The sequence below is a fragment of the Apteryx rowi genome, unplaced genomic scaffold (assembly GCF_003343035.1).
Source record: "Apteryx rowi isolate R43461 unplaced genomic scaffold, aptRow1 scaffold_596, whole genome shotgun sequence".
In the NCBI taxonomy this organism is placed as follows: domain Eukaryota; kingdom Metazoa; phylum Chordata; class Aves; order Apterygiformes; family Apterygidae; genus Apteryx; species Apteryx rowi.
In genome coordinates this window covers 163,488-176,196 of record NW_020450867.1, presented here as the reverse complement: position 1 = coordinate 176,196, position 12,709 = coordinate 163,488, and the positions used below count along the sequence as shown (strand labels likewise).

Below are 12,709 nucleotides of genomic sequence, written 5' to 3'. Positions count from 1 at the left end.
CTTACATGCTTGAAGTTAAGATGTGCTCAAGTGCTTTGTTGTGTATGGGTCTACACACTACATCTGTGTTTGTATTGATAGGAAAAGCTGTTCTACAAGACATTCAGACGTTTAAAAAAAAGTGTTTTTGTTCTGAACTGGAACAGGAAGTTTTACCCTGAAATGAGATTTAGAAAATCTTTAACTTTGGAAATCTTGTAATTGAATGTGCTTGAAACACTTTGTTTCAGTAATGTTGAAATGTTCTGTGATATTAAGATTGAAACATTGCATGTCCACATATGGTACTAAATTAATCAGAACCAACTGTCAATTAAGCATGCCTGGATTGTCTGAGTTGTGTATTATCCATCCCCTGGATGCAGGAAGATCTGTGTTCTGATACAGCTTGGTAGCTGAGGTGCAATGCTGCATGAACACTGTTCTTCAGCCTAGTGCTAAAACAAGGATATTCATCTGTGCATGATGTAGAGCTGGAACTACTAAGCCCTGCTGTACCCAGCTGGCTCCATGTAGGGACATCTCAAGTGTGTTTTGCCAGGTCTTGGGCTCAAGTGTATGAGGACACAGGGCACAGACACCTCTGTGCTTGTGCTGTAGATGGCTTGGGTCTTCCTTGGCTTATCAGTGTTGGCCTGGCTCTGTCCAAGATGATGCTACATTGATGAGGAGCCATGGTAGTTTGGGCACAGCACAAAGGCATGTGCCCCATGTGCGTCTGGAGCTGTATATGACAGGTGAACTCCTCTGGTGCTGAAAGCTATAGCTCTGCAGGAGTCAGTGTGGGTGCAGGACTGAGCTGGAGCTACTAAACTCAAGCTGGGTCTGTGCAGAAACTTTGACATTCCCTTCCCTGAGCTCCCCAAGCCTGTTCTGCCATACACRTACTAGCATCAAGTATCTGGGGGATCACAGTCCAGCTGCAAACCTAAAACAACCAAATCAAAACTAAACATATTCTGGTAGTTTCCCACTAACTGTTTTGCCATAATCAATGGTCATTTTCTTGCAAAATGTTTCAGTCTTGTGGAATCAACATTCACTATAAGGAGACTAATGCACTGGAAAAAATTCAAGCAGCTCTATGAGTATATAGCAAGAAGGGTACACAAAGTCTTTCCAAACTGAATGTATTGTTTGCTCTCCATCTTTAGATATGATGGCTGTTTGGAGGAGAGTACGTATCTGTCAACAGTCTCTGAAATGGGATCACACAATTCAACTATTCTCCTGCTTTCCAAGTTACAGTTTCTCTTCTCAGTCTCATTGCCTAATGAACCCAGTAGGGTTGGTCTCTAAACCAYGAGTTTCTCTTTGGGAATGTGGGAGTGATAAGTCTCTTTTTTGCCCCAAATGTACCACATGCATGGTGGAATTTATTCAGACAARCATTTTACCTAAAATGGCTTTCCCTGCTCAAGTCTCTGGGTAGACACCACATTGCTTTGATGTCTTGTCCTCTCTTTTGGGGTTGAAATTAAACTCCAAGGGCTGCAGCCTTTGTGTCTCTGTCAGCTTCTGCATCAGCTGGCTGCAGAAGAGAAATTCTCCACTCCCACCCATTAGAGCCTCAGCTTCAGCAAGACATAAACCAGTTAATTTAGCTGGAGCCTGGGAGTACCATCTCCTGTGAATGGCCTCTTTGTCCTAGCTCGGCTTCTCTCTTAGTCTTTGTTTCCCAGATTGGGCAACGCCCAGCACCAAACCAACTAAATACTTCGGATTCCGATGTCAGTATGAATAGGAGTGGGAACCTGGATTATATACTCATAACAGATAACACAAGTGTTTTCGTGTTTTGTTTCAGTTGCTACATATACAGTTATATTTCTGTCTGCAACAAAGAAATGCCTTCACAGACAAGTACAAAAAGATACATGTCTTTCCCCAACCCTGAACCTATGTGCTGGTATGTATTTTAGTGTAAACTGATGCTTACTGTAGGAAATATATTTTACATAATTGGCAGTGGCAACCACATATACTGAGAGAAAAAGTATATTTTACTGTGTACTGTGTATCACTGGTAATGATTTTGAGCAGTATCTCCCTTTAAAGAAAAGAAGAATTTACCACTTGAAAGCCAGGCCTCAAAAACAAAATAAAATCTTTTTCCACGTCTAGGATGGAATTCGTCTCACCTCACTGTAGACGCTGGCAGTGTAGACACATACAGCAGGACCTGCCACCCCAGGCTCCCTTTGCAGTCAATATAGGGAACAGGCACTTTTAGGCCATGATTCATCTGACCTGTTTACATGTCTACTGTAGGAGGAGATGAATCACTGCCTAGACTAGATCTCTGCGGAGGATACAGGGAGTCTAAGATGGCCAGCTCAGATATAGATGCTTACACAGTTCTAATGTTTGAATTTAGACTTGCAGTTTGGAATAACAATTTTTCAGAAAAGAGTTAAATTTTCTAAGCCACATTTTCTTAACAAAATATGTGTGTGTGTACATAAATATATATATATATATATAAAAATATATATATGGGGTTTTTTTTGCCTGCAACAGAAACATTTGCAACAATATCTTTTGAAAACTAGCCCTATATCCCCTCTCCAAATGTTCCACCATCTGAAGAGCTGCCATTTTATCTCTGTCTGCCTCTGCCCCTCTTTCACACATACAGACATTTGTACACATGCCATGTTTCAGAGGGAGGCCTTCTGAGTTTTCAGCATTAACACAAAGATATGCTTCTCTGTGTATGATAGCCAGAGCTGTTACACATGGACAGATACATTAGCTGCTCTTGGTTTTGGTTTTTAAAAAAATCCAAAGCAAAGTATGCAAACAAAAACACTAAATAAACATATCTGAAATTTGCTTGGTTAAAAAAAATATCATTTTTAGTCATATTTTCTACTGGAGTCTACTCTGCTCTCCCTGCAACCATGATGAGGCAGTGCATCATAGGAAGAGCAAAATGAGATTCTGGGAGACAAGTGGAGATGTGGAGGGAGGGGGCGGAGATACTAGACCATCTAAGAAAGGGTGCAAGTTCCTGAGAGAAGCTCTGAGAAGATAAGAAGGAGGTATAGGAATAGTATGTATAGAAGATCAGGGTTGAAAGAGGCTAGTTTACAGGGAATTAGGGATGATGTCTTTGCAGGTGCCCTTGTGCATATGCTATAATATAATGACCCAGTGAGTCTGAACACCTGTCTAGCCTGTAAATGGCATTAGGGTAAAATTTTTAAAAAGTAAAAAAAAAAAGTCACCCCATTGCACAGCATTACAATGTTCAARTGCTGCTGAGTAGTGGTTGGTATAGCTAAAGAAATGGTAGGCAAAATATGTTTCCTATCCAGCTCTTGGCCCAGAGCAGAGCAACCCATTCATATGAGCACCTGGTTCATGACACTGATCAGTTTGCTTGTGACAGATCTTGGCGTGCCCTCTTCTCTGGCTATAAAGCTTTATTGACCCTTGTGGGTTTGGGATTCTTTTTTTCCCCAAAAACTCTTGTCTGGCAGGAGAGAAACTGGAACAAAGTGGCACTGGCTGCAAAGACAACAGGAAGCTAAATTGTGGATACCTCTTTACAGAACAAGTTTTCCAGATATTTTAGGGGCTTTTCTGTGGGGATTAAGAGAGAAGAGCTGTCCATCATCCAAAGTCTATCGGAGCCAGTGAAAAGAGCATCCATGATTGCAAAGGTCTTTAGCAAAGGCCAAGAACATTTGAAGGCTGCCTCTGAGAAATGGCCATGGACTCACAGTTCCCCACAGCATGCAGTGAAGTAGCAGCTTGACGAAGAAAGAGGACTCTTTCACCGGTCATTCCAGTGCATCATTAATTAAATATAAGGCATTACTGGAAAACCAGGGCTTCATGTTCTCCATGCCTCCTCCTGCATCAGCCCTGACGTCAATATTTTTGAACCATGGAAGTTAAATTAAGGCCAGYGCAGTCTAATAGGCAAGGGAGAGCAAATACTAAGAAGTCAAGGTAATGAGAAAATACCTGCCATCTGGAGCTGTCATAAGCATGAATTTACATCACTCCCCACAAAATAAATAAATTACAGTCTACRGAACGTTACTCTCCCTGGATGTAAAGCCCCACTGTTGTTGCCATTGCCAAAAACTGTGGTCTCCCTGCTTTCTGAGTCACCGTCAGCTTCTGCTGAAAGCTCTGGAGAGATCTGAATGGGCACAGAGAGACATCTGCAACTGCTGGCTATTAAGGCACAATGGCTGGAATGGGATTGCTTGGCTGCATCCTCTAGCTCTCTTTCTCTTTCTGACTGAAAGTTTTCCTCCCAGCTCTGACAGCAATGCTGCCACTTGGGGAAGCACATGACTTCCTCAGGAGACTGCATTTCTTATTTGTGTTGCAGGCCTCCAGCAGGCATGGCACTGAGGCAATATTTATATCGGTTTTTGTAATGTTGTCACAGCAGCTGCAATTTTGGGAACTGAAACGCTGGCTGGAAATGGGGAGAGAGGCACAAACAAACCACRGCACATAGAAATCAAAGAGTGAAAAAAAAATCAGCAACCAGCCTCCTCCCACAGAAAGCTCTTTGTGTTCCTAGGTGTCAGGAGTATCGCTTGCCCTCCAGATGGTTATCGCAAGGCCCATCTGTGTAAAACTGACTCAATGGAAATCACAATTCAGGATGAAATTCAGGATGAGCAGTAGGACCAGCTCTCTCCTTGARGGGTGCCTGCACTCCTGGAGGAGCACTGCATTAGAAGTGGAGTATGCTGGCTAGATGGCTTTCTGTGCTATGTGCGTAATAACATGCTAGGGGAGACAGGAGAAAATTTGAGCCCTTTGGCTATGAGACAGTGCAGTGCTGTACTTGTGGAGATAGCTAGGCTGGCTCCAAAACCACTTCAGCCTAGTGCTATGTCTAGGTAATTACCCCTAGCAAGATAATTAGCCTGGCTACAATGCTGTGCTGATACTGCTTCCAAGACCCCAGCTAGCATCTCTGCCCTGTGCTGTGCTGTACAAGTTTACTGGCTTGTGTGGAGCTACCTTGCTGTGGTTGTGGTCTTTATTAGGAAAATTCCAGAGAGCTGAGATGGAAATTCCTTTTTTTTTTCTCCCCACATGATTTACCATTACAGGAATATGGCCAGATTCTCTCCTGTTCTGCCACGGCTTGATTTCAATGGTGTTAAGTCAGCAGAGGTTTGAGGCTTTGATGATGTTATTGRCCTGGAAGCTATAGCTGGCTGAAAGAGAGTGGAGTTCCACATTTTGTCTTCTCACTCCCTYGCCCACCGTGCAACTGAGCAGAATGAATGATCMTGGATATTCCAGTATCTGTAAGAGGGGTTCCACTACCTGGTTTGTCTATGGAGTTATTTCTGATAGAGAAAGTGTCAATGAGCTTAATCCCCAGTTATGTTAAAACTTACTGGAATTGGACAAAGTTGGTGTGGCAGAGGAATGAGACATGACACTGTTTAAGACACTTTCTGCCATTATTTTGGAGGTGKGGGAGAGAAGGGAAGGTCCTCAGGTCTCCAGCACTATGTCAACACTACTCTTTTAGGTCCTTCCCACAGACTGCCCAGTGGGCCTCAAGTTGAGGGGCTGCATCTACACCGCCAGCCCTTAGGATGCCTCCGCCATGTCTCCTCAGAGCAGTGGATGGAGTGATCTCGGGTGTGCTACTTGTCCCAAGGCCACTTGTGGTATTGCAAAGAGGCCTGTGCAGAATTTGCCCCAAATCACTGGCACTGTGTGCAGTCTGTGCCCCCACCATGCAGCCTGGTATGGGGTCAAAAGGAGGAAGGAGGACCAGGGTCTGGACCTTTGCACACTACTTTCCAATGGCCTTTCAGAGTCTACATCTGCCTGAAAGACACAAGGCAGTAATGCCTGCCTATTTAGGGTAAGTCCCTTAAGACTCAACCTCTGTGATCCCTAAATAGGACAGGAAGACTTTTCCATGACTGAAGAATTCTGGATACAGTGGTGTAGCCCATCTCCTCCCCAGCGTTCGATCAAGGGCCTGGCTGCCCTTGGGCAGAGATCAGAAACACAGCCCAAAACTGCCAGAGAGTGCACCCAGAGAGGGGGCACAGGCTGCAGAGAAAGACAGGGACAGGCTGTGAAGAGATCCTTGTTGGTTTTGCAAGCCTAGAGGATGACTGGAAATTTGGGAGCTAGCACACCAGGTATTGAACTACTGCCCAAACASTGGTTGTTAGGTTATACACATTTTACCATGGGCAAGAGCTGAAAGTCATTTGCCCTGAACATAGTTGTTTAGGGCAAAACACTCTCTTGAACTGCACAGGGTCTAAGCAAGGAAAAGGCCCTCTCCGTTGGGCCACCAACGAGCTCTCCATGTCTGTGTGCCCCATAGTCCTCTGAAAGGACTGCCAAGAGGCACTGGACAGAGGAATAGCCATTGGGTCCACCTGGGAATACTCTGAAAACCAGCACTTAAAATTGCATTGCAGGGACCCTGAGATAAAGACACCATTAAAGACTGGCAACATGGTGAACTACTTCTTGGGTGGCAGCAGCCCTCAGAAAATCCCCTTCAGTCTCCTAGTTTATATGCCCTCATGCCATGAGCAGCACTACTCAGTCTCACTGAAAACTGAAACTTCTGTGCCCAAGCTGTCTCCTTAGACCAAGTGCTCTGAAATATTTCTGGTCAGTAGGATGGGGGTAAGACAGGCAGGGAGAGGGAAGGAGTAAATGGATGTCACACAAGACGTGCCAGCAGTGGTGACAGATCCTCTGAGGTGGTGTGGGAAGGGCTTGGCAACCCTTTCAGCACTTCCCTATTGCAACAGGAGGGAGGAGGATATACTGAGGTTACTTAAAAGCCCCCAACTTTTTCCAGCCTTGTATTGTACTTAAGAAAATCTGAGAGGGAGAAGGAAAAAAAAAAAGACTATCTGAAAAGAAGGTACCCTTGCTAACAGAAAACTTCCTTTAAGCGCTTACTACTATCAAATAATTGCTACTTTTTGTATTGCTGTTTTCAGGAGCTTTGGGAAGAAGCTGTGTTCTCAGGCATGAATATTTTCTTAGAAGGATGGCATGGCTCTTTCATTGCTACATGCTTACACTAAATAGATGTGAAACCAGTTTTTGACTACCTCAAAGAGAAGTCTCTGAGCAGCCTACATCTGAGATTTCCCTTAAGATTGTTAGCGAGAGAGAAATAAGTGGATAAGTGCTTTCCATTCTTCTTTTTCTTTCTTCCTTTCTTTTTTTTTCTTTCTTTCTTTCTTTTCTCTTTTCTTTCCTCCTTTCTTTCTTTCCTTCCTTCCTTCTTTCCTTTCTTCCTTCTTTCCTTCTTTCCTTCTTTTTCTCTTTCCTTCTTTCCTTCCTTCTTTCTTTTTTCTTTCTCTTTCTTTCTCTCCTCTCTCTCTCTTTCTCTCTCTTTATTTCTTTCTCTCTCTCTCTCCTTCCCTCACTCTCTTCCTCTCTCTTTCTTTCTCGCTTTCTCTCCTGCTCTCCTTCTCACAAGCTGATTGTCTGGGTGTTGGGATAGCTCTTTAGGTATTGGGTGTATGTGTGTATAGACCCAAAAATATAATATTCCAGCAATCATCCACAAACTGTTGTAGGCTGTAGTATTTGGGATGATTGCAGTATAACATAGAATGTCATTTTTATTGGTGGARATTGTGTGTGATGCACTTTCTGGGGATATAATTCACTATTTAAGAGACCATAATGCTGTTTTGAAGGGTGGGGGAGTGAATAAATTTCCACCTTTTATCCTGGCCTATAGAAACTCTCAAATGTTTTGAATGCCCTGCTTCTCCCAGACAAATACTTTTGTATGTTAGGCTTCCTTTTCCTTCTCCCACTCCCCCCCTCCCCTTCTTCTCTTATTCATGTGTTTTGACAAACACAAAATGCCTTCCAAGCCTTAGGGAGCTGTACTCCATCATTAGACTGATGTTTTCTGCCTCTCAGTTTTTATTTATGTGAGTCTGAAAATGTGTAGCTCACTGGCACCCCACACTGTTTTTGGTTTCTCTCGTCTTACATGTGCCATGCTGGCTCATGTTCTCTTTTTCCTTGCATTCTATCTTTCTTTCATGATATTACAACATTTTTAATACAGGATGTCTGAAACAACAAGCACCAAAAAAGAGGAGAAACTCCCTCTGAATTGGAGAAGAGCCCTTCCATCAAACAACTCCAATGCTGAAGAAAATTTGGTCCCTGAAAGGGAGGTTTTTGGACTGATACCTAGAGGATTTAATCCAGAAGGTACAGTGTACAATTAAGATATAAGTATATTTTTACATCTTCCATACTCACTTCTGTCTAGGTGTATGAGTTAAAACCAGAACACTTCTGGCTTAATTTTCTAATCTGTGTCCTACATGCTTCTAGAGTTTGTTACATGTGATGATGTCAAACGGCTTTTACTGCTACTCATAAAAAAAAAAAAAAAAAACTATTAAAAACACCTGTGTGAGTGGAGATATGACCTCAGCTTATGAGTACGGAAAGTGATGGGTAGGGAAGTTGAGTGACCAGGCCTCAGCTTGAACTTTGAGAGTAGTTAAAATGTAAGAGCAGGTTTTCCCAATTTTTTTACAGTCACAGGATCACTTTAGGATGAATTCCTCAAGTGTTTTAAATTGAAGGTGAGTGTTTCAGAGCCAGGTTGGATGAAGGCTYCGCTTTGTACAGTTGGTAGTGTTGGTCACTGAACATCGGGGGTGAGAGAACATAGAAAGAGGGATATAGTTTCACAACCAGTCAAAGTTGTCATAACCTGTCACTGCCACCAGGAGAGGTGGTCCTGCCACTGGCCACTTTTTCCCAACTCTGTATTGGCCCCAGTACAGCTGCAAACATCCATGTAGTTGGTGGTTAAACAGGTCAGGACACTGACGTGGGTTAAAAACAGTCCAAGAAAAAAGTAGAATAAAAGACTGATTTTATTAGGGTCTGGTTCTAGGTCTGCCTGGTTCAGGAGTGCCTGTGACTGGGGTGAAGTGAAAAGGAGGAGCCTCTCCTTTAACGGTCCTTCTGGTGTGTGCAGCCTAAGCTCACTGCAAAGCTACTGCAGATGGTGACTGGCAGGGAAAACTGTTGCTAGATGATCAGCTCACTCTGAAAAATGACTGAGAAAATAAGATGAATCCCCATGTTTTTCATCATTCTTTTGTGAAAAGTGTTTCAATGATTTGGTTGGGGAGACAAAACAGTATCATGTAAGGGACAGGGCAAATCAGCCCACATTCTCAACATCATCTCTTTGGAGTGAACCTGAAAATAACAGATAAGAGTTGGATTAGAAAAAATTGGGATAAGCCCCTGAATGAGTCACCAACCAAATAATGTTAATTTTTTAACCTATTTGAAATTAATAGCAGAACTTGTTGAATGTGGCAACTCAGGACGGACAGACGTAATAGTACTTAGTGCTCATATGGGACTTTTCATCCCAGGTTCAAAGAGTGCTTAATAAATGTGCACAAGCATGAATTACTGAGTTTTACACATTGGCAAATAGACAAAGAGAATTTAAGTGACAGGCTTAAAGTTTTATTGGGAACCATTATTTCTGTAATCCTAATCTGTAATCCTTAACCACATGCCATCCCATTTTAATGCACACTCTTCTCTTTAAAAAACATTTCTTTAAAAAATGTCTTAGCAAGCCAACCGGCATGTTAAGGCTGTAGAAACTTCACTTGTGCCTTTTCAAACAACTCTGTGGCTTTGGGGCAAGTATGTGTGTTTAAATTGTTGAATGTAATGTAGTACAGTTCCTGCCTAGATAGCATTTCAAACCCAGTGTGCTCAAAGAAGATGAAGATGGGTAAGGATGTGGGTTATCTGGAAGGAATGCAGTCTGTAGCTAAAGTCTGTCAGTACCAGGGGGAAAATTCCTATTGCTTTTTTAAAAAGTGCTTCATACCAGGCTCTGAATGAAGTATGATGCTGGTGGGCCGGAGTTTCATGCTTGTCGGAAATCCACTGGAAACTTAGGAATGTCAGGTCAAGTGAGTTAAGGCAGGAGCTTGACATGTGCTTAAGGTGATGCTGCTGGTGAGGAAAAACAGCCCTTGTCCAGTGCAAGAGTTTGTGTGGCCACAGGATAAACTTGGTAATGGGACTGATATGGCTGAAAAATAAATTTGCGCACAGCAGCAAGACCCTTATTATACAGCTGCATCAGCTCTGCTATCTAGTTCAGCTACACAGTACTTGTGGCAAAAGCATGCAAGGGGTGACATGGAGCAGGGAGAGAGCTGGGAAGTGAAGGAGCAGGGAAGGAAAGGAGCAGGGAAGGGAAGGGAAGGGAAGGGAAGGGACGGGACTACAGCAGCCTTCCCGTTTCAGCGCACATCAGCTGCAATCTAAGACTGTGACATCAGTTGACATTAAGTGTGGTCCCTGGACACACAGTTTTGGTTTAGGATTTTAAGCCATCTGCCAAAGCACATAAAGATTTCTAGCTTGATGCTTTCTACATGCAGCTTGGACTGGGACTTAATTTCAGGAGCTGAGCCTGCCCGTAACACATGCGGTGTTGTGCTTGTGAGACAAAGTGAGAGTCTGTGGGCAGAGCAGGAGCGGCAGGGAATGGCAGGGCTCTAGCACGGTGAGCGCRCTGTTGAAGAGGACTGCTTGTGCTGCTCTCCTTCCCCTTCTGCTGCACACCTCTACACTTCTCAGTCACCTAAGTCTTTTGCAATGGCTCCCAGATTTCATTTTCACAGCATCCTAAAAAAAAGCAGTCAAATGCTTTTAGGCCTACTTTTATGCTGAGGCGTTTCCTAACCTTTGGGATAGGAATCAGACACCTGCTATAAGCACCTAAGTGTAGGTGCCTGCACTTGTGTCAGATCATAGTCAACACAGACCCAGGCAGTCAGTGGAGGTGAGGGTATAGTTTGGCTGGGCAGTGGGTGTATCTTTCAGCGTGATCTGTATGCTTCTCTCAACTCCACTGACTGCATCAGCTAGATCTCACTGGCTATAATAAGAGGTTACATATCAGACTCACATCATTTAGATGCCTAAATTTAAAGGATTCAGTCTTGGGCTGAATCCTGCCCTTGATCTGTACAGTGTAGGTGTCTACAGCTGAGATACTCACCCTCATTTCCCTTGACAGCCAACAGAGAGAAACAGGCATTTTTAGGGTGTGATTCATTTGACCTATTTTAGCTACTACTCTAGGATGAGGTAAACTGTATGTTTGACTAGCTCTCTGCTGACACCCACTTCTCCTCAGTGACTTGCTGAGGGATGCCGGGGCCGTCTGCTTCCCAAGCCCCTGGTCGGTGGGCTGCTTGCCACTTCCCCTGCTTGCTGCGTGAGCTCTGCTTATTTGAAGGAGGAAGAGTTTAGTGAGGAGAACATGTAGCTGAGTGCTGCTTTAACAAGCCTGTGTCTGTGAATATGSCTGCTCTGTGTCCTCTGCCTGGCTTTTCCTAGCCAGAACATGTTATGAGTGGGCTTGACGCCTACTGCCACTCGGTGGGTGACTCTTAGCCTTGTGGCCACACAGCCCCACAAACTCCCCACTCACCCTCCTTTGCAAAGTTCTCGCCAGGAAATCATGCTTCTCCTACCAATAGAGTGATGAGCACCTCCTTTGGAAACTCCCACTATTTGGTTTGTAGTGCACAGCTCCTTCTCTCTGGTCCTCCAAGAAAGCCTAATGTTTGAAAGCTATCCTTTTTAATGACAAAACATCTCAAACTTGTGCTCATTTGTTTCCATGAAAGTTTAAAATTATAAAAGCTTTAAGAAAGCATCAGACTATTGCCTCTCATGCAGCAAATATGCTTGCACTAAATAGCAGACTAGACTCTGGGGTAAACCATCAGGTGGACCTGACTTCAAAGAAAGCCCTCAATGACTAGCTGTCCCTCATGGACACAGAGAGGCAGTGTCATGTGCAGTGCCCTGAGCCTTCCCTTTGATCACACCCTGGTGATGATGTTAGAGCATCCAGTTACCCTGCTCATGTTTTAGCCTCTGTAATTTCCATTACTGTAATTAGCACAGGCTCATTCACAGGTCATCTTTGCCTGGTGACCTCTGAGTAGTTCATTTTAAAACTAATAGTGAAAGTGAGACTTTTTTTCTGCAGATGTGTATGGCTGTGTTTTGATGGGAGCTTTGTAAAATCCTGAGATAAAATGAAGCAAATGCAGAACTGACATACTGGGGTGGCTCAGCTTTGACCGTTTCTTGAAGGGGCTAACTTGGAAACAAAGGACTAGGTCACTATCTTCTGTTATTTCAGAACACGAGCTAAAAAGGCAACAAACCCTCAACTAAGTTTTTATGTCCCCTTGGAAGGAGGAAGAAGCTGTGCCTAACTTGCTGATAGTTTTCCCCCTCACAGAGCCCCAAGATATGCAGCTTTTACTTGGAGTGTTTTCAGCCTGGGAAGGGGCAGGGGAGACAACAGGAAAGGACCGCCCCCACACGCACGGTACACTTCTCCAGTAAACTCCTGCCTCACATAATTTATGAGCTTTGTCAGCATTATTGTGAGTAAGCAGTGGCAAGTTTTTGAGGGAAGGAGTTGAAGACATGCCCCACCTCATGCAGAGACAACAAGAACGTAATTACTGAGCAAAATTATATTTAATATTTCACACAAAAACCATTTCCCTAACTTCAGCCAGCACTAAAGCCAGTGGGGATCTACAGAAGTTACTCCAGAAGCCAAGAGAATTGAGCAGAGAATAACATTAACATTGCACTAGGACTTTAAGCCTGC

At 43.7% G+C, this 12,709-nt stretch overlaps 1 protein-coding gene across 1 annotated transcript in view; it reads left to right on the top strand.

Annotated features, from left to right (window-relative positions):
* Positions 1 to 6,788: 6,788 nt before the first annotated feature.
* The window catches only part of F13A1 (coagulation factor XIII A chain), a 61,127-nt gene continuing 55,206 nt past the window's right edge, over positions 6,789 to 12,709 (top strand). Inside the window, exons 1-2 of the mRNA XM_026082861.1 lie at positions 6,789 to 6,895; positions 8,069 to 8,217. Of these exons, the coding sequence (XP_025938646.1) occupies positions 8,070 to 8,217 (148 nt within the window). The 5' untranslated portion in view covers positions 6,789 to 6,895; position 8,069. The remainder of the gene's footprint in view (positions 6,896 to 8,068; positions 8,218 to 12,709) is intronic.